Source organism: Saccopteryx leptura, chromosome 13 (assembly GCF_036850995.1).
Source record: "Saccopteryx leptura isolate mSacLep1 chromosome 13, mSacLep1_pri_phased_curated, whole genome shotgun sequence".
NCBI lineage: Eukaryota > Metazoa > Chordata > Mammalia > Chiroptera > Emballonuridae > Saccopteryx > Saccopteryx leptura.
The window spans coordinates 44,197,120-44,216,056 of NC_089515.1; the positions used below are offsets into that span (position 1 = coordinate 44,197,120).

Genomic DNA, 18,937 nt, shown 5'->3' on the forward strand with positions numbered 1-18,937 from the left:
TTGCCAAAAAAAAATTATTTTTAGAAGAAGCCTCTATAATTTTTAATATACCATATTAAACATTTAATTAAATATTATGTGGCTTGCTATAAAACAAGATTGAGTAACTGAACCCCACAAAAATGTTTTTAATTAACAAATCTGCAGGTAGTTTAGATTTTTTTATATAGTTTAAAATCTTTATGTTTAGAATTAGTCAGCTGGACTCAGTTTAGATGATTCTAATTTTGTCGGGAACATCCTAGTCAGAAGCTAGTCGAACATATGCCTTCTTCTCTCCATTAAGTCTGATCAGGGTGTTGACCTTGGCCATGTCAATGTTAGAGCCTGTTTATCTGGTGTTTGTTGGCCCTGACATCCACAATGCACACAAGTGTACTGTCATCTATCTTCTTCATGGCTGACTCAGTCATCAAGGGGAATTTGATGATGGCATAATGGTCAGGCTTGTTTCTCCTGGGGTCACAGTTCCAAGGGTATTAAGCTGCCTTAGGAGCCACAGTGTCTTTGAACGTTGGAAGGTGGGTGACAGGCGGATCTTCTTTTTTTGCGGCTTTGGACACCTTTTAGCACTGTTTTCTTTGCCTTCAAAGCCTTTGCTTTGGCTTAAATATTTTACTTTTTAGACAGAAACTTTTAAAAATAACCATTATTAACATATTCAAGAAAATATGGATTCAACATACAGAACAGAGAAAAACATCAGTAAAAATCTTCCAGATTAAAGCATTAAAAAAAATAAGAAGGCCCTGGCCAGTTGGCTCAGTGGTAGAGCGTTGGCCTGGCGTGCAGGAGTCCCGGGTTCGATTCCCGGCCAGGGCACATAAGGAGAAGCGCCCATCTGCTTCTCCACCCCCCCCTTCCTCTCTGTCTCTCTCTTCCCCTCCCGCAACCAAGGCTCCATTGGAGCAAAGATGGCCCGGGCGCTGGGGATGGCTCCTTGGCCGCTGCCCAGGCGCTAAAGTGGCTCTGGTCGCGGCAGAGCGACGCCCCAGAGGGGCAGAGCGTCGCCCCCTGGTGGGCGTGCTGGGTGGATCCCGGTCGGGCGCATGCGGGAGTCTGTCTGACTGTCTCTCCCCGTTTCCAGCTTCAGAAAAATACAAAACAAAACAAACAAAAAAAAATTTCTTTTTTGTGACGGAGACAGAAAGAGAGAGAGAGAAACAGGGACAGACAGGCAGAAAGGGAGAAAGATGAGAAGAATCAATTCTTCGTTGCAGCTCCTTAGTTGTTCATTAATTGCTTTCTCATATGTGCCTTGACTGGGCGGCTGCAGCAGAGTGAGTGACCCTTGCTCAAGCCAGCAACCTTGGGCTTCAAGCCAGCAACCTTTGGGCTCAAGCCAGCGACCATAGGGTCATGTCTATGATCTCACACTCAAGCCAGCAATCCCGTGATCAAGCTGGTGAGCCGGCACTCAAGCCGGTGACCTTGGGGTTTCAATCCTGGGTCCTCCACTTCCCAGGCCAATGCTCTATCCACTGCGCCACTACCTGGTCAAGCCAAAAATAATTTCTTTCTGAACCAAAAAAGCTCCAAGAGATCTTTCATTGAAGGAAAAAAAAAAAAAAAGCAATATTCTTAAGATGCTCCTAAACTTGTAACACCAATTTATTATTATTTACTATCATTCTAAAATCTAAGCCTCTATAGAGGTATAAAAAAATTCACTCTGAATTTTTATATAAAAACATTTCATGAAGGAAATTCTGATGAGAATAAATGTCAGATGGGCCCTCAAAATAACAGCCCTTTTATTTATTTATGCCTCTTAATTATTCAGATGGTATATAAAATGATGTATGAACAAAGATAAACATAGAATATTATATTAGTACCAAAATAATATTCAAATATTAATGAAACAGTGGCATGTGACTTAAAAGTGTATACTGCCGCCTGACCTGCGGTGGCACTGTGGATCAAGCATCGACCTGGAATGCTGAGGTCACCAGTTCAAAACTCTGGGCTTGCCCAATCAAGGCACATATGGGAGTTGATGCTTCCTGCTCCTCCCTCCCTTCTCTCTCTCTCTCTCTCTCTCTCTCTCTCTCTCTCTGTCTCTCTTCTCTAAAATGAATAAATAAAAATAAAAAATAAAAAAAATAAGTGTATACTAGAGAATGAAGTAGCCTATTTTTTGTTTTAAGTCAAAAGAGTTATAAAGGACCTACCTTATAAATGACTTGATAAAAGAATTCATTCTCCTTAAAGTTTACACAGGGCAAAGCTGAAATTAAAATGATCACCATATGCTTTCATAGTTTTTAAGATTATTTTATAGTTTTAAGTAGGGCAGATTAATATATAAATGATGTGAAAAGATAAGTATATATGGCTATTAGCTCCAATTTCAAAAAAATATATAAGTATTTCCATATATATCCACATATCTACTACATAAAAAAATGATTCAAAATCACTTGCCATTTTTGCAAGACGTCTTCTGCACTGTCATTGGTGGGCAAGACTGAGCCAGTGGTACATCTGAAGAAGCAGGAGAGCCTGTATGATGAGCCTTAACCTTGTCAGCCCAACTAACACCTGTGGGAGCCAGACGGGGAGTAACCACTGTGCCAGGTGATGCCCTGTGGAGAAAATGGCTGCTGCATTAATAAATCAAATATAAAAGTTAAATTTTCAATATATGCCCAATAAATTTAAATTAAGTAAATTATATTTGTATATGTGTATGTATCCACAATCCAAAGCAACATATTACCACAGCAATTTAAGGCAAATGTATTCATAAATTTCTCTTGACCTAATACTTCATTAATACAGTATAATATTATATGAAAACAAAAATAATACAGAAGCTCTCATTAGTTCAGTTTAAAAGAAAATTTCAGTTAAATTGCGAATCTCAAAAGATATGCACATATACTTCAAACTTTTTATTTTCATTTAAAATTCAGACCTCCTAAAAAAAATAAACGTGCATTATTTGCTGATCTATTGATATAGGCCCAATTAAAAGAGGCTTTGTTGCCTAACCAGGTGGTGGCAAAGTGATAGAGCATCGATCTGGGATGCCGAGGACCCAGGTTCGAAACCCCAAGGTTGCCAGCTTCGCAGGGTTGCCAGCTTGAGCATGGGGTCATAGACATGACCGGATGATTGCTGGTTTGAAGCCCAAGGTCACTGGCCTGAGCTCAAAGTCGCTAGCTTAAGCAAGGGAGAGGTCACTGGCTCAGCTGGAGCCCCGCAGTCAAGGCACATATGAGAAAGCAATCAATGAACAGCTAGAGCGCCGCAATGAAAAGTTGATGCTTTTCATCTCTTTCCCTTTCTGTCTGTACCTGTCTCACTTAAAAAGAAAAAAAAAAAAAAAAAGAAAAAAGAGGTTTTTTCATTTATATACATTTCTTTCATGAAACACAAGCATGATGCATCATTCATAATTCATATGTCCAATACTGGTGGGGTTTTTTTTTGGGGGGGGTTGGTATTTTTCCAAAGTGAGAAGTGGGGCGGGGGGAAGGCAGTCAAGACAGACACCGCATGCGCCCGATCAGGATCCACCCAGCATGCCCACCAGGGAGCAATGCTCTGCCCATCTGGGGCATTACTCCACTGCAACCAGAGCCATTCTAGCACCTGAGGCAGAGGCCATGGAGTCCTCCTCAGCACCGGGCCAACTTTGCTCCAATGGAGCCTTGGCTGCTGAAGGAAAAGAGGGAGAAAGGAAAGGGGAAAGGGTGGAGAAGCAGATAGGCACTTCTCCTGTGTGCCCTGGCCAGGAATCAAACCCGGGACTTCCACACACCAGGCCAACACTCTACTGCTGAGCCAAACGGCCAGGGCCTTCAATTCTGCCTTTCAAACATCTCTCCAGCTTGGTTCTTTTTTTTTTTTTAGCGAGAGAGACAGAGACAGAGAGATACAGAAAGGGACAGGTAGGGACAGACAAGAAGGGAGAGAGAAGACAAGCATCAATTCTTCTTTGCAGCACCTTAGCTGTTCATTGATTGCTTTCTCATACGTGCCTTGACCAGGGGGCTCCAGCTGAGCCAGTGACCCCTTATTCACGCCAGTGACCCTGGGCTTCGAGCCAGCGAACTTTGGGCTCAAGCTAGCATCCATGGGGTCATATCTATGATCCCATGCTCAAGCCGGCAACCCCACACTCAAGATGGTGAGCCTGCATTCTAGCCAGATGAGCCTACGATCATGCTGGCAACCTCGGGGTTTCGAATCTGGGTCCTCAGCATCCCAGGCCGATACTATCTACTGCACCACTACCCGGTCAGGCCCAATATTGGTTTCTTTAAAATGTAGTGAGAATTCAGCAACACCTATGAAAAAACCTAAGTGTACAATCCTTAATTTTAATAATATTTCTTAATTTTAATAATATTTTCCCCAATATTTCATAGTTATCCTATCTACACCTCATTTAACAGCAAAACTTTATTTTAATAGTCCACCTTTATCAAAGCTTTCCAAAAATGTGTTAAAAATGAAGACAACTTGAACAAGTTTAGTAACTAACTACATATTCTGAGTAAGCCTTTAATTCAACCCATAAAAGGAAAAATGAGTAGATATACTAAAGTTAGCCTCTGAGCCACAATTTTTCAGCATGCTGAAATAAAACAGTATGTATTGATAAAAACAGTGTGATTAATAAAGTGTCAATTAATCTAATTATATGAAAGATCATTACAAGAACTTTTACCATGTATTAAAGACTTCCAGTGTTGCCTGACCAGTGGTAGCATAGTGGACAGAGCACTGATCTGGAATGCTGAAGTTGCTGGTTGAAAATTCCTGGCTTGCCCAGTCAAGGCACATAAGAGAAGCAACTACTATGAGTTGATGCTTTCTGCTCCTCCCCCCAAGCTCCCTTTGTGTCTCTCTCTAAAAATCAATAAATAAAATCTTTAAAAAAATTATAACACAATGAAATGTAATAATAACACAAGTATACATGAAGTTCAGTGGTAATAAAAGATGAAAATGACTGTAAGATGATGAGGAAACAATGTTTCACCAAATACAGAATATCAATAAAGAGAAAGTAACTATGTAAAGAACTACATAGAAGTTCTGGAGTTGAAAAGTACAATAGGCCCTGGCCAGTGGCTCAGTAGATAGAGTATCGGCCCAGCATACGGACATCCCAGATTTGATTCCTGGTCAGGGCACACTGGAGAAGCAACCATCTGCTTCTCTCTGCCTCTCTCTCGCCCTTCTTTCCCTCTTCCCCTCCCATAGCCAATGGCTCGACTGTTTCGAGTGTTGGCCCCAGGTGCTGAAGATAGCTCAGATGGTCCAAGCGTGTCAGCCTGAGACGCTAGAAATAGCTTGGTACTTGAGCATCAGCCCCAGATGAGGTTGCTGCGTGGATCCCAGTGGGGACACATGTGGGAGTCTGCCTCACTATCTCCCCTCCTCTCACCTAAAAAAAAAAAAAGTACAATAACTAAAACAAAAAAATTACCAGAGTGGCTCAGGAGCTGATTTGCACTAGCAAAATAAAGAAGGAGCCAATCTGAAGAGAGGTCAATTGAAATTATCTAACCTGAGAAAAAGAAAGAAAAAAGAAGGCAGAAAAATGAGAAGAGTATTCTACAGGACACCATTATGAGTACTAACATAAGTAGAGCAAATTCCAGAAGGAGAGGAGAAAAAGGGGCAGAAAGAATATTTTGCAGAAGTAATGAACACAAACTTCCCAAAATTGATGAAAAATATTCATCTACACATTCAAAAGACTCGATGAACTCGAAGTAGGATAAACTCAGAGATCCACGTCTAGATATATCACAGTCAAACTACTGAAAGACGAAAGTCAAAGAAAAAAATCAGCAGAGCAGCAAAAGAAAAGTGAGGAATCTCCTAAAAAGATCCCCAATGCGAATAACAGCTGATTTCTTGTCAGAAACCATGGAGGCCAGAAAGCAGTGAGAGGACATACTCCAAGTGCTGGAAGAACAAGACTCTCAACCAAGAATTCTATGCAATGCAAAAAACTAAAGGATAAATTCAGATATTCAAACTAAAGAATAAATTCAGATATTCTCAAACAAAAATTGAGAAAAACTGTCACTAGCAGACCTGTTCAATGAGACATGCCACAGGGAGTCCCCTTCAGGCTGAAATGAGAGAATACTAGATAGTAACTTGAAGCCACATAAGGAAATAAAGAGCACCAGTAAAAGTTACTATATAGGTAAATACAAAAGACTATCTAAATGTATTTTTTCTTCTGTAACTCTTTTCTTCTTCTGATTTAAAAGATAACTGCAGCCTGACCTGTGGTGGCGCAGAGGATAAAGCGTTGACCTGGAAATGCTGAGGTTGCCGGTTCGAAACCCTGGGCTTGCCTGGTCAAGGCACATATGGGAGTTGATGCTTCCTGCTCCTCCCCCTTCTCTCTCTCTGTCTCTCTCTCTCTCTTCTCTCTCTCTCTCTCCCTCTCTCTCTCCTTTCTAAAATGAATAAATAAAATAAAAATAAAAATAAAATAAAATAAAAATAAAAAAGATAACTGCATAAAACTGATTATAGCCTGACCTGTGGTGGCGCAGTGGATAAAGCATCAACCTGGAACGCTGAGGTTGCCGGTTCAAAACCCTGGCTTGCCTGGTCAAGGCACATATGGAAGTTGATGCTTCCTGCTCCTCCCCCTTCTCTCTCTCTCTCTCTCTATCTCTCCCTCCTCTCTAAAATAAATAAACTTTAAAAATTTAAAAAAAATAAAAAGAAACTATATCTTTAAAAAAAACTGATTATAAAACTGTGTTGATGAGACTGTAATATATAAAGATGTAATTTATATGATAATAATACAATTTTATATATGCAGATCTTTCGTTTTGAAGAAACTACCAGGTCAAGTCATGAGTCATTTAGCATGAAATATTCATGGGTTTAAATTTTGGTATCCTAATTATATATATTTGAATATACTATATTTCCTAACGTTAAACTTGAGTCTCCTAGATTTTTTTTTTGATTCTCCTAGATTTTTAAAAAACTTTTTTTTATAAAAAGCTTTCAATTTTCAATTTCAAACAGATACACAACTATGTATATGGGTATTTTTATACCAGAACAAAAGTCTTAATATACTTTCAGTGTATTATCCACAGAATATAATTTACTGTAATGAAAATCTTAGTAGGTGTTTTTTAGTTCATCTCACCCAAAATTTAAGCTTCTTCGAGCATTTGATGCTACACCTATTCTCTCTGTTGATGGGCTTGGAATCACATGACGTCCTGGAGACATCTTCTTTACTTCCCATGCCAGTGAAGTTGGTCTGCCAAATCAATACATACAGATTAAATTAACAGAGAAAAGAGGGAAAATCTAATCTTTTCTATTGGTTACTAGTGGGTGAAAACACAATCAGGTCACAATTTTTCCCTGAAGCACTGCTTACCAGAAAGTTGCCATATTACCAGGAAGCAATCACAGATGATGCAGGGTCAGGATTTTCCACACACTTCAGGAGAGCAAATAACCCTACTTAACTAAAAAGGGCCATGAGGTTACAAAGACATGGGATATAGTATACAGTACTTAGGTTTTAAAAACCTTCACACAGCCTGACCAGGTGTTGGAGCAGTGGATAGAGCATCAAACTGGGATGCTGAGGACCCAGGTTCGAGACCCCGAGGTTGCCAGCTTGAGCGCGGGCTCATCTGGTTTGAGCAAAAAAAGCTCACCAGCTTGGACCCAAGGTCGCTGGCTCAAGCAAGGGGTTACTCAGTCTGCTGAAGGCCCGTGGTCAAGGCACATATGAGAAAGCAATCAATGAACAACTAGGGTGTCGCAATGAAAAACTGATCATTGATGCTTCTCATCTCTCTTCATTCCTGTCTGTCTCTCTCTCTGTCTCTGAATAAAAATAAATAAATAAATAAATAAAATAAAAACCTTCACACACCAGCTAAAAACATTTAAAGTCATGGTCCAATGGTACTAATTCAGGTTACTTGTGCCTAATGTCCTGTAGAACCAAGTGTGAAGAACTAGGATCAAGATGGAAATACAGTGGTGAGGGTTAAATGAATACTCAGGAAAATATGAAGTCTCTTTCATCTACCTGTCAATTACCCATGTGAGTGGGAGCATAAACATTTCATTGATAAAAAAGCTAATCCCTTCTTGCTCACAGGCTCCACAACCAATCAGTTGCACAATCTCCACTAAAAAAGTTTTTCTCAGGAAAAGTCTCCTCTACCCCTATGTCATCAGTCAGACCTGCATAGCTCCCCAGAATCTGTGCCTCTTACTCTACATTCAAGCGATTGGGATTTTTTTCTCTCATTAAAACCTGATATGGATTGTTAGAAAATAAAAAAATTTAGATAGGCCCTGGTCAGGTTGCTCAGTGGATAAAGCATTGACCCAATGCACCAGAGGTTGTAGGTTCAACCCCCAGTCTGGCACATATGAGAAGGAATCAGCGAGTGCACACCTAAATGGAACTAAGTGAAAATGAGTTGATGTTTCTCTCCCCCTCTCTCTCCCTCTTTCTCTCTCAAATCAATGAAAATAAAATTTTGTAAAGAAAATTCAGATGAAAGATTATCCAAATTAAGTCTAAAGCTTCTGACAATTTACTGCCAAATCACCTTTGAAAAAGGTTGTAACAAATTATACTTCCACCAGATGATAAATGCCCATTTCCCTTGAACCTTGCCAACAGTTGATACCTTGTTTTAAAAATTCCATTGGCTTGTGAAAAAGATAGCACTGCCAGCAAAGTCTAAAATATTACTATCTAGCACTTAACAAAAAGTTTTCTGACTCCCGTGCTAGAGTTTTAGAAATTTTAGTAAAAGTGTTTTAATTTTTTTAAAAATCATTTGTGGCCCTGGCCCACTGGTTCAGTGATAGCACATCCGCCTGGCATATGGAAGTCCCAGGTTCAATTCCCTGTCAGGAATTGAAGAGGAATTAACCATCTGCTTCTCTCCCCCCCTCATATCTCTCTCTCTATCTCCCCCTCCTCCCGCAGCCCTGGCTTGAATGGCTCAAGGAAAGTTGGCCCCAGGTGCTGAAGATGACTCCATGGCCTCACCTCAGGTGCTAAAATACCTTGACTGCTGAGCAATGGAGCAGCAGCCCAGACAGGCAAAGCATCCCCTAGTAGAGGGCTTTCTGGGTAGATCCTGGTGGGGGTGCATGCGAGAGTCTGTCTCTGCCTCTCACTTAAAAAATAAAAATAAAAAATAGCATAAAAATCATTTGTAAAGTGGTACTTTTATTTTCAAATCGTTATGTTTCTAATCATTACTACTGAGGCTGAATTTTAACAACCATTTTAATACCAGTTCTGATATCGGTTCTGATGCTGATTGAAGTGGGGTTTATGTACAGTGTCATATAAAAAGCATTTTATTGGACCCACACTTAAGAGAAGCTTAGGCTTCTGCAGTGAGATTTATTTAAGGTTGAAAGAGAAGGTTGCTTATAGGCTTTCAATGTCCTATTGCCATCTGCCTTGCCAAGGAAAAAGTCCAGTCTTGTTTTCATTAAGCTGAGTATAAATACCAAAGTCCAGATATTCTACATTATAGTTTAACCCATGTCAAAGCTTACTCCAGTCTAGGTACTGTGTAAAGCCTATACTTGGAAGACCGCCTGGCTCCCAACCCATGCAACACGGCTGCTGCTTAGAGACCCCATGAACAAATGTGTGGGGTAAGCTTGTTTCTAAGCAGGAAGAGAGTAAACTTTGCCAAGTCTGTGTCTATATTTTTGGTCTGGGAAGGACTAGCTTTCCTTTAAGCTTCTTTAAAATTTCGTGGCCTGGTGTTGGTTCCTCCCACTAACCAATCAGATCCTTCTTCTAGGCTAGACTGGCAAAATTTTATGGTCACCACTTTGGTTTCCACTGTGCATGCCTTAAGGTGGAAGCACAGAATCAACTTCCCCCATTACCAGACTGGCAGTGCCTCAGGGAAATTCCTCCCAAACCAACTCTAAGGACACAATAGATTACTAGAATGTGCAGTTGAGCCTATGAATATTTTAGCCTTCTAGCAAATTAAGCTTAATGGGATGATGCAGCTTCTTACTGAAGCAGACTTTTCAATTTTTATAAAATATAACGTTCAACATCCATCCTTTCTTCTCTTTCCCCATCAATACCTAGCTACCTATCTATGTTAATTTGAATTTCTTCTTTTGGGATTTGCCTGTTGGTATCTTTTGTCCATTCTTTTTCCCCACTCGAATTGTATTATTTTCTAATTGATCTGAAATCATTTATTACTACTATTACTATTATGGCTACAAATTATTTGGGTTAAATGATGTACCTATTTCACTTCTAATTTTTTTATGTAGAAAAGCATATTTTCTTCCTCTTAAATCAAGCTTATCAATATTTTCCTTTGTGGTTCTTACCTTGTCTTACAGAGTCCTCAACTGCAATAAAAATATACAAATATTTGTCTATGTTTTCTTCTCTAAATATGTACAATTTCAGCTTTTATATTTCAGTTTCAAGTCTAGGTGAAATGGACTTGGAAAGGGACGCTGAACACCGCTGTCTACAGGGAATTTAAGGTTACTCTCTATCCCTGAGAGCTGCCTTAGGAGGCAGAGAGGAGAAATGATGCTAACTGGATAAGGTAAGGAGAGATGCTTAAGGTATGTTTTTGAACCATGAGATGGCTGTTAAGCTTGGACTTGGCCTCGGAATCTTTCTGGATACAATCCTCAGCACAGCCACTGCAGCTTGACTGGAGCTTGCAAGCAAGAAACAAAACTCTAGTTAGCTTTTATTATGCATCAGTGGAAACTCAATCCAGTTAAATAAAAAAGGGAAGATGGCCCTGGCCGGTTGGCTCAGCAGTAGAGCATCGGCCTGGCGTGCGGGGGACCCGGGTTCGATTCCCGGCCAGGGCACATAGGAGAAGCGCCCATTTGCTTCTCCACACCACCCCCCCTTCCTCTCTGTCTCTCTCTTCCCCTCCCGCAGCCAAGGCTCCATTGGAGCAAAGATGGCCCGGGTGCTGGGGATGGCTCCTTGGCCTCTGCCCCAGGCGCTAGAGTGGCTCTGGTCGCCCCGGAGGGGCAGAGCATCACCCCCTGGTGGGCGTGCTGGGTGGATCCCGGTGGGGCGCATGCGGGAGTCTGTCTGACTGTCTCTCCCCGTTTCCAGCTTCAGAAAAATACAAAAAAAAAAAAAAAAATAGAATAGATGTATAGAAAGCAGAGATGAAAGAAATCTGTGGTGTTTGAGAATTTATTTTATTTATTTATTTATTTTTTTGTATTTTTCTGAAGCTGGAAACGGGGAGAGACAGTCAGACAGACTCTCGCATGCGCCCCACCGGGATCCACCCAGCACGCCCACCAGGGGGTGATGCTCTGCCCACCAGGGGGTGATGCTCTGCCCCTCCGGGGCGACCAGAGCCACTCTAGCGCCTGGGGCAGAGGCCAAGGAGCCATCCCCAGCGCCCGGGCCATCTTTGCTCCAATGGAGCCTTGGCTGCGGGAGGGGAAGAGACCGCACGCCAGGCCGACGCTCTACCGCTGAGCCAACCGGCCAGGGCCTATTCTATTTTCTTTGAACCAGCTTCCCTTTGCTTATCTTCACAAAAACACTATAGCCACGAATCCCAAATCAGCATAATAATCTCTTAACCTGATTCAACTCAATGTAGAAATGCACACACCAGATCTAATCATCTTTATAGGGGTAAGGTTGAAACTGCTTTGTACAAAGACAACTTGACCTGACCCACCCAGGATCTGTGAGTAAAGCAGGCACCAAAAACACCACACCAAAAAAGTTTACTGTGAGAAACAAAAATGTTAAAAGGATTAATACCTCATCATTTCCCCAATTTGGTTTCCTAGGGAATCCAACCTTCCTGGATTTGAGTTTCAGAATTCCTTCACTCTCTTGGTTCCCCCATGGGGCTGATACATTAGGATGGGACAAAAGATGTATTTCCTACTTCAAGGTTCCACTTACTGAGACTGAATCAAGGTTAAATCCAAGGAAAGAGGCAGCCTAGGCCTGTTTTCTTTGGGTAAAAAGTCATCACTGTAGGCCCTGGCCAGTTTGCTCAGTGGTGGAGTGTCGGCCTGGCGTGTGGAAGTCTTGGGTTCAATTCCCGGCCAGGGCACACAGGAGAAGCGCCCATCTGCCTCTCCACCCTTCCCCCTCCGCAGCCAAGACAAGACTCTATTGGAGCAAAGTTAGCCCAGGCGCTGAGGATGGCTCCATGGCCTCTGCTTCAGCTGCTAGAATGGCTCCAGTTGCAACAGAGCAACACCCCAGATGGGTAGAGCATCGCCCCCTAGTGGGCTTGCTGGGTAGATCCCAGTTGGGCTCATGCAGGAGTCCATCTCTCTGCCTCCCCACTTCTCACTTCATAAAAATATTTAAAAAGTAAAAATAAAAAAAGGCATTACTGTAGCTCCATGTGACTTGGCCTAGTTCAAAAGGGAACAGGTTTGATTTACTAGTAATCTTTTATGATGCAAAATAAAACGTACAGTTTTTATTATGTCAACAGTGCCCTACATGACCTGGTCCCAACCTACTTGTCTAGGCTCACCTTAGACTCCTCTTTCTTTTGTTCTGCTCACTCCAGGCCTGTTAACTCTCAATTCCTGACTCCACGGCTTTCTCTTCCACTTCCTGTATCATATATACCATCACTTCCAATGAGATTACTCTTTTCTTCTTTCTTTGTCAAGATAAATACTACTTGATATTTCGGTCTTACTTAAATAGAACCTCCTTGGAGAAGCCTTCCTGACTCAGCAAACTGGCTGACAGGGCCTCTTCTTATACTCCCAAACCTTGTTGTGTCTCTTTTTGATGGCCTTTATGCACACTGCTAAATATTTTACATCAGTCTTTCCTGTGAATTCACCACACACTTTATGAGGGCAGGGACTGGGTCTGTTTTCACAACAGTCCCTGAGCCTAGGGCATAGCACTCAGATGTTGAGTGATGATTCCAAATGAAGATATGTAAAGTGGCTTTGATCTCTCATAATTCCCCTAATTAAAAATCATCAATTTTCCTCACTGCCTACCTACATTAAGAAGAAATACCATACCTTAACCTATATTACTTTCCCTTCAAATATTCTCTATACTTCCACAGCTATCTTAATTTACTCCCTTCATCTGAAAGGCCAACTACTTGTTAAAATCCATCACACCCTTTACACACTTCTCCATCCTCCATGAAATCTTTCTTAGTCTGTTTTCAAAACAAGATATGACCATGTCCTTTTCTGAACACCTGCAATAGTTTTTTGCAGTAATAAGTTCTACTTTACCCCACCCTTAGACTATAAATTCATGAGTAGAAAATGTATCATATTCAGTAGTTAAATTTCTGCACTGGATAAAAGTGGCTTGCTCTAGTAGGTACCAAATAAATATGTTACAAAACTGAATGAGAAATGCTGAAGTCAAATTCATTGTCAATTTCAATGACTGCTTTAGAAAATGTTGGGGTCTTGGACAGTTGGCTAAGTGGTAGAGCATAGGCCTGGAGTGTGGATGTCCTGGGTTCAATTCCTGGTGAGGGCACACAGGAGAAGTGCCCATTTGTTTCCCCACCCCTCTCCCTTTTGCTTCTCTCTCTCTCTCTCTCTCTTCTCCTCCTGCAACCATGGCTCGACTAGAGAAAATTAGCCCCAGGTACTGAGGATGGCTCCATGGTCTCTGCCTCAGGTGCTAAGAAGAGCTCGGTTGCTGATCAATGGAGCATTGCCCCAGATGGGCAAAGAGTTTCCCCTAGTGGGTTTGCGGGGGGACTCCAGTTGGTCAGGGAGTCTGTCTCTGCCTCCCCTCTTCTCACTGAATAAAAAAAGAAAGAAAGAAAAAAATTGCTGGCTGCTATTCATATATAGACAAGTGAGTTCATTACCTGCTTTGAGCATCTGTCTTCTCTAGCTTTTCCTGAAGTTGAATCCAGTCGATCAATGCTTTGAAATCTCTTACATAGTTATCCAGCATCATTAGCACCTCCTAATTGAAAACAAACAACAAACATTAAATTTCATTCTTAGATTAAAGTTTAAAAAAAACTTTAGAGTGAAGGACTTAGGAATTAATAATTTTTAAATTATATTCCTCATTGAGGAAGCTGCAAAACCTACTGATCTAGTTTATTTGGTTTTTGTTTTATTTTCATTCTTACTGTTTGGCAAGAAATTAGTGAAGCTGAAAGTCTAAAGACCAAGAGATGGTATGGACATTCCTTCTCAAGTCCTCCAGAATGACCATTCTTTTCACCTTTTTTATTGTAAAGTCAATAAACAGAAAAATGCACAAAACGCAAATGTACAGGTAAATTATTTCAAACCAAGGACCTATGCAGTCACCACCCAGGACAGAAATATAACAATGCCAGTCTCTAAAAGTTCCCTGGCGTCCCCTCACTATCACTACTCCATCCCTCTTCAAGGTAACCACTACTTTAACCTCTAATAGTTTAATTTTGCCTGATTACAAAATTCATATAAATGAACTCTTAAAGTATGGATTATTTTGTGGCTTCTTCTGCACATCTGTCTACTAGGTTCATTTATATTTCAGAATGTACCTGCAATTCATTTATTGTCAATGTCTAAGGTCACTATTGAACAGTATTCTTTAAATGAATGTTTAATCAACAGTTGATTAATACTTGAGTGATTTCCAAAGTCTGGGTATTACAAATTTATGCTGTTACTCATGTAGATGTCCTCTGCATCTATGTATGCTTTTTTTTTGCGAGAAAGACAGAGAGAGGGACAGACAACAAACAGGAAGGTAGAGAGATGAAAAGCATCAATTTGTTGCTGCACCTTAGTTGTTCACTGATTGCTTTCTCTTAATTGCCTTCACAAGAGGGCTCCAACAAATTGAGTGACCCCTTACTCAAGCCAGCTACCTTTGAGCTCAAGCCAGTGACCATGGAGTCATATCTATGATCCCATACTCAAATCGACGACCTTGGGGCCTTGAACCTGGGTCCTCTGTGTCCCAGGCTGACACTCCATCCACTGCACCAGCACCTGGTCAGGCATAAATGCATTTCTGTTGATATAGCTAGCCTGGCATATGGTGACACAGTGGATAGTGTCGACCTGGGCTTCTGAGGTCACCGGTTCAAACCCATGGGCTTGCCCAGTCAAGGCGCACATGACAAGCAATGAACTAAAGCGAAGCAACTGTTAGTATATACTTCTTGCCCCGCCCCTTCCTCTCTGTAAAAATCAATAAATATAAAATATATATATATACACACATGTATGTATGTATGTATGCATATATATACATGTATGTATGTATGTATACACACACACTCTGGAAATCAGGTCCCAAACCAATAATAAACATATACCTAATTACTCACAAACAAAATATAGTACCAATCTCAATTTAGTCACAAAAGTTATAGTGTACTTTAAAAAACTTTGCTGAACAAAGAAGTATGGTTTATTTCCTTTCAAGGGTAATCCTTAGTGCCAAATCACTGGTAATAATAAGTCTTCTACAATCAGGAAAAGGAAAAAAATTTTTAATTTAGTTGGTTTCCTTTTCTTAATTCTACTAATATAACCCAAATTCTCTAATTAAATTCCTTCAACTTAAATCACCTATGTTAGAATGCAGAAAGATTGAATTCAGAATAATTTATTCCAGAAGTTTTCTGAATTTCTCTCTAAGAAGAGAAAGAGGAGGAGGAGGACGAGGAGAAGAAGAAAAAACAACTCTTTATAAGACAAGACTATAAGCAGCTATATCTCTGATACGAGTTGGCACAGAGAAAGTACACTTGATGGCTTAAACAACCTATTTTAAGGAATGTTTAGCTCAACATTATCAGAAATGATCAGAGTGGGACCATGCAGCTGTAACCTGAGCCATGTTTTACGAACAAGGGAACACAAACAAGACAAGCAGCTGGAGCAGCCTCGCGGTCACTGATGCACATCTTTCTCCCCATAGCCATGAAGGCCATTTTGTCAAGCAGGATGGAACAGAACAAAAGTGCCTCTGAAAGTAATGTTATAGGCATTCAGCTGTACATATAGATGTACAGCTAAAATTACCAATTAGTTTACCAATTGGCTGCAACGAATTTGATTGGTTTGTAATTAATTCTAGTTACTGGCACACAGCGCAGGATGGTTGGCGCCATCCCATTGTCCTCATGACACATAATACTGGTGCAAAGGCCCTGGAGCCCAGGACATCAATAGAGCCCTCCAATTCAGCTGCAGGAATGAGCCAGTGCTGAACCCCTGTGGTGAGGAAGGGGTGGAAACATGCATCACATGAGAAGGCAGTGATAAAGGGAAACTTACAGAAGAGCTTTACCGAAAGTGAAATAAGTTTTAAAAAGCATGATTTTTAAGAACAGCCTTTATTTTTTAAGCTACCCATAGAATAAGTAGCTCAAAATGCAAATCATCTGAAAGCAAAACGGCCGATCAACCACTTTCGATACTGTTAATAACATCATCCCCAGGCATCCTCACAAGCAGTTCCGCCCTACCTGAACCTCTGTGAGGGCACGCAGAGGGGACAGCCACCACTGCACTGCCCGGGCACGCTCCTCCCACCCACCCGCCCGCCTCACCAGGCAGAAAGGGGGAACTGCAGCGCTGATATGAGAGGACAGTTTTGTTGGAATGTCACTTCTTAGCAAGTCATGCGTGAGTGGTTGATGGTATAATAGGCACATCTCCAAACAAAACAAAACAAAAACAAGAGAGAAATTTAGCCTCTTTTGATTATAGAGGTGGGCTCTGGTCAGCAAACCTGGCTGCAAAAGAAAACATACTTTTTACTATCATGTTATATTTATCATGTGAATTACATAATAGGTATTATCAACTACATTTTACATATGAGACAAAAAAACTGAACTTTGGTTACTTAACTAAAGCTAAAACACAAAAATCACAGAAATAAATCCTGTCAGCACTTCTACAAATCAAGGGTTGAATCCACCTGTAGAATGAGGGAAAAAAACTGGGTATGTAACCTCACAAAGAAACTAATCAAATGAAACAATAGATGGAAGTGCCTGCATAAAAGAAAAAAAACAAACTCTAGGTATTATATACCCAGCACATGCTTAGATCAAATGCTATACTCTATCCTTTTATGTCCTCACCAGTACATCCTGGATGGGGAGAGTAGTTGCGTTGGGGATGAAAATAACTTCTAAGCTCCCAGATTTTTATTTCTCAGTACTGTATAAGCCTTTGAACATTTTGGCACAGTACAAAGAACAGAGAACACTCCTCCTTCTACTCCCCTCCATTTGTCAAAACTTCCTCCATTTTTTTACTTTTTTATTTGTTTAGCAAGCGAGAGATAGAGGCAGACAGACACGGACAGAGAGACAGGAAGGGAGATGAGAAGCATCAATTCACAGTTGCAGCACCCTACTTGTTCATGGATTGCTTCCTCATATGTGCTTTGAGGGGGATGAGGGAGGCTCCAGCAGAGCCAGTGACCCCTTGCTCAAGCCAGGGACACTCTATCCACTGCACTACCAACTGGTCAGGCAAATCTTCTCCATTCATATAATCTACAACTTGAAAAACAAGCTTCTATTACTGTTAAAACTTTCACAAAGCTTTGGGTAGACGAGGGGCAAAGCCAGAAATAAAAGCCACAATATCTTACAGCTATGTCTAGCTTCTTCGAATACAGCATCAGAGAAAGGAGCAGGAATTCTCCTGCTCATCACAGAGATATGACTACAACTGGTCAAACTCATTTCTATTAAGAAGTACACACTTTATAAACAAATTTGTTTTCTTTAATTAATCTGCTGTTATTTGTCAACATAAAATCAAAGAATCTGCTGATCTGATTGACCTCTAAGGCTGACCTAGAGATTATCTAGGCTCACAAGCTCATTTTATATAAGAAACTATAGCCCAAAATTATGTCCAGTAGTGTTTCCTACCACAACATGCTGATTCATTAAACTCCAAGAATTTAATTTGCTTCAAAATATTGATCTTTTTTAAAACAGAAGAAATTTTACATGCTGACACTAACAATATTAATTGTGACAATCAAACCATAAGCCTAGATGATTTCAATTACTGTTCATTCTAAAAACTTTCTGATGGGTCATATTTTTAAGCTAATCTAAAAGTTGTTTTGGTTGTTTCCAATTTTAGAGGAAATACAGCTGCTGCCTCCACATGTAACTTTTCTTTGACCCTACATATATTTCCAAGGTTAAATAACGAATTCCAAGATTTTCAACCCTGTTCACTGTAGAAACAGAAGAAGCTATCTTTGTAATGTGTCTATAAAGATATACCACTCTGGTTTTCCTCAAAATAATTTTATTCAGTATAAAGTAATATAGTACATAGTTTGTATTTACCCAAAAGCCAGGCTTTTTAGTGAATTTTTAGAGATAACTAATGCAGTATATCTGTTCAATATCCAATTACAAACACAAAGTTATCTAAAAATAGAAACACACCTCACCATGACATTCCATTCCCACCCAGGATTGTTTATGGTTAGCCATCAATCTCATTTTTCCTGACAAGAGTGATAAGTATCTCAACAAAAAGGGAGTGATGGCCAATTAAAGACATTAAACACGAAACCAAAGAATGAAAATCTCACTAGTGCCACCTACAGTACCAAGGGAAGATGAACACAGAGAGATTTTCAAAGTAAGTGTGTGTGTGCCCACACACATGCAGCTGTGTTCTCATCCCTTTGATTTCTTGCCAAGGACTAGGTTATCAAGACAGCTTTCTATCAAATCTTGCACAGAATATAAAAATACATAACTAGGTGATGCAAAAAAAAACAACAACCAGCGTACTCTTGAAAAATCAAAACCAAGGAAAACCTGAAGCACTCACAGAAGCAGCAAGTAGAACAGTGGTTGCAAGGGGTGGGAGAAATGGGGAGGAGCTGGTCAAAGAGTACAGACTTTTAGCTGGAAAGTGAATT

The 18,937-nt window shown here is 40.5% G+C and overlaps 1 protein-coding gene across 4 annotated transcripts in view; it reads right to left on the reverse strand.

The window, feature by feature from the left end:
• SCAPER (S-phase cyclin A associated protein in the ER) overlaps positions 1 to 18,937 on the reverse strand; it is a 312,151-nt gene that overhangs the window by 257,897 nt on the left and 35,317 nt on the right. For all 4 annotated transcript variants that reach the window (XM_066354622.1, XM_066354624.1, XM_066354623.1 and 1 more), the window contains 3 exons: positions 13,872 to 13,972; positions 7,154 to 7,270; positions 2,428 to 2,588 (listed from right to left, as the gene is read on the reverse strand). In XM_066354622.1, the coding sequence (XP_066210719.1) occupies positions 2,428 to 2,588; positions 7,154 to 7,270; positions 13,872 to 13,972 (379 nt within the window). The remainder of the gene's footprint in view (positions 1 to 2,427; positions 2,589 to 7,153; positions 7,271 to 13,871; positions 13,973 to 18,937) is intronic.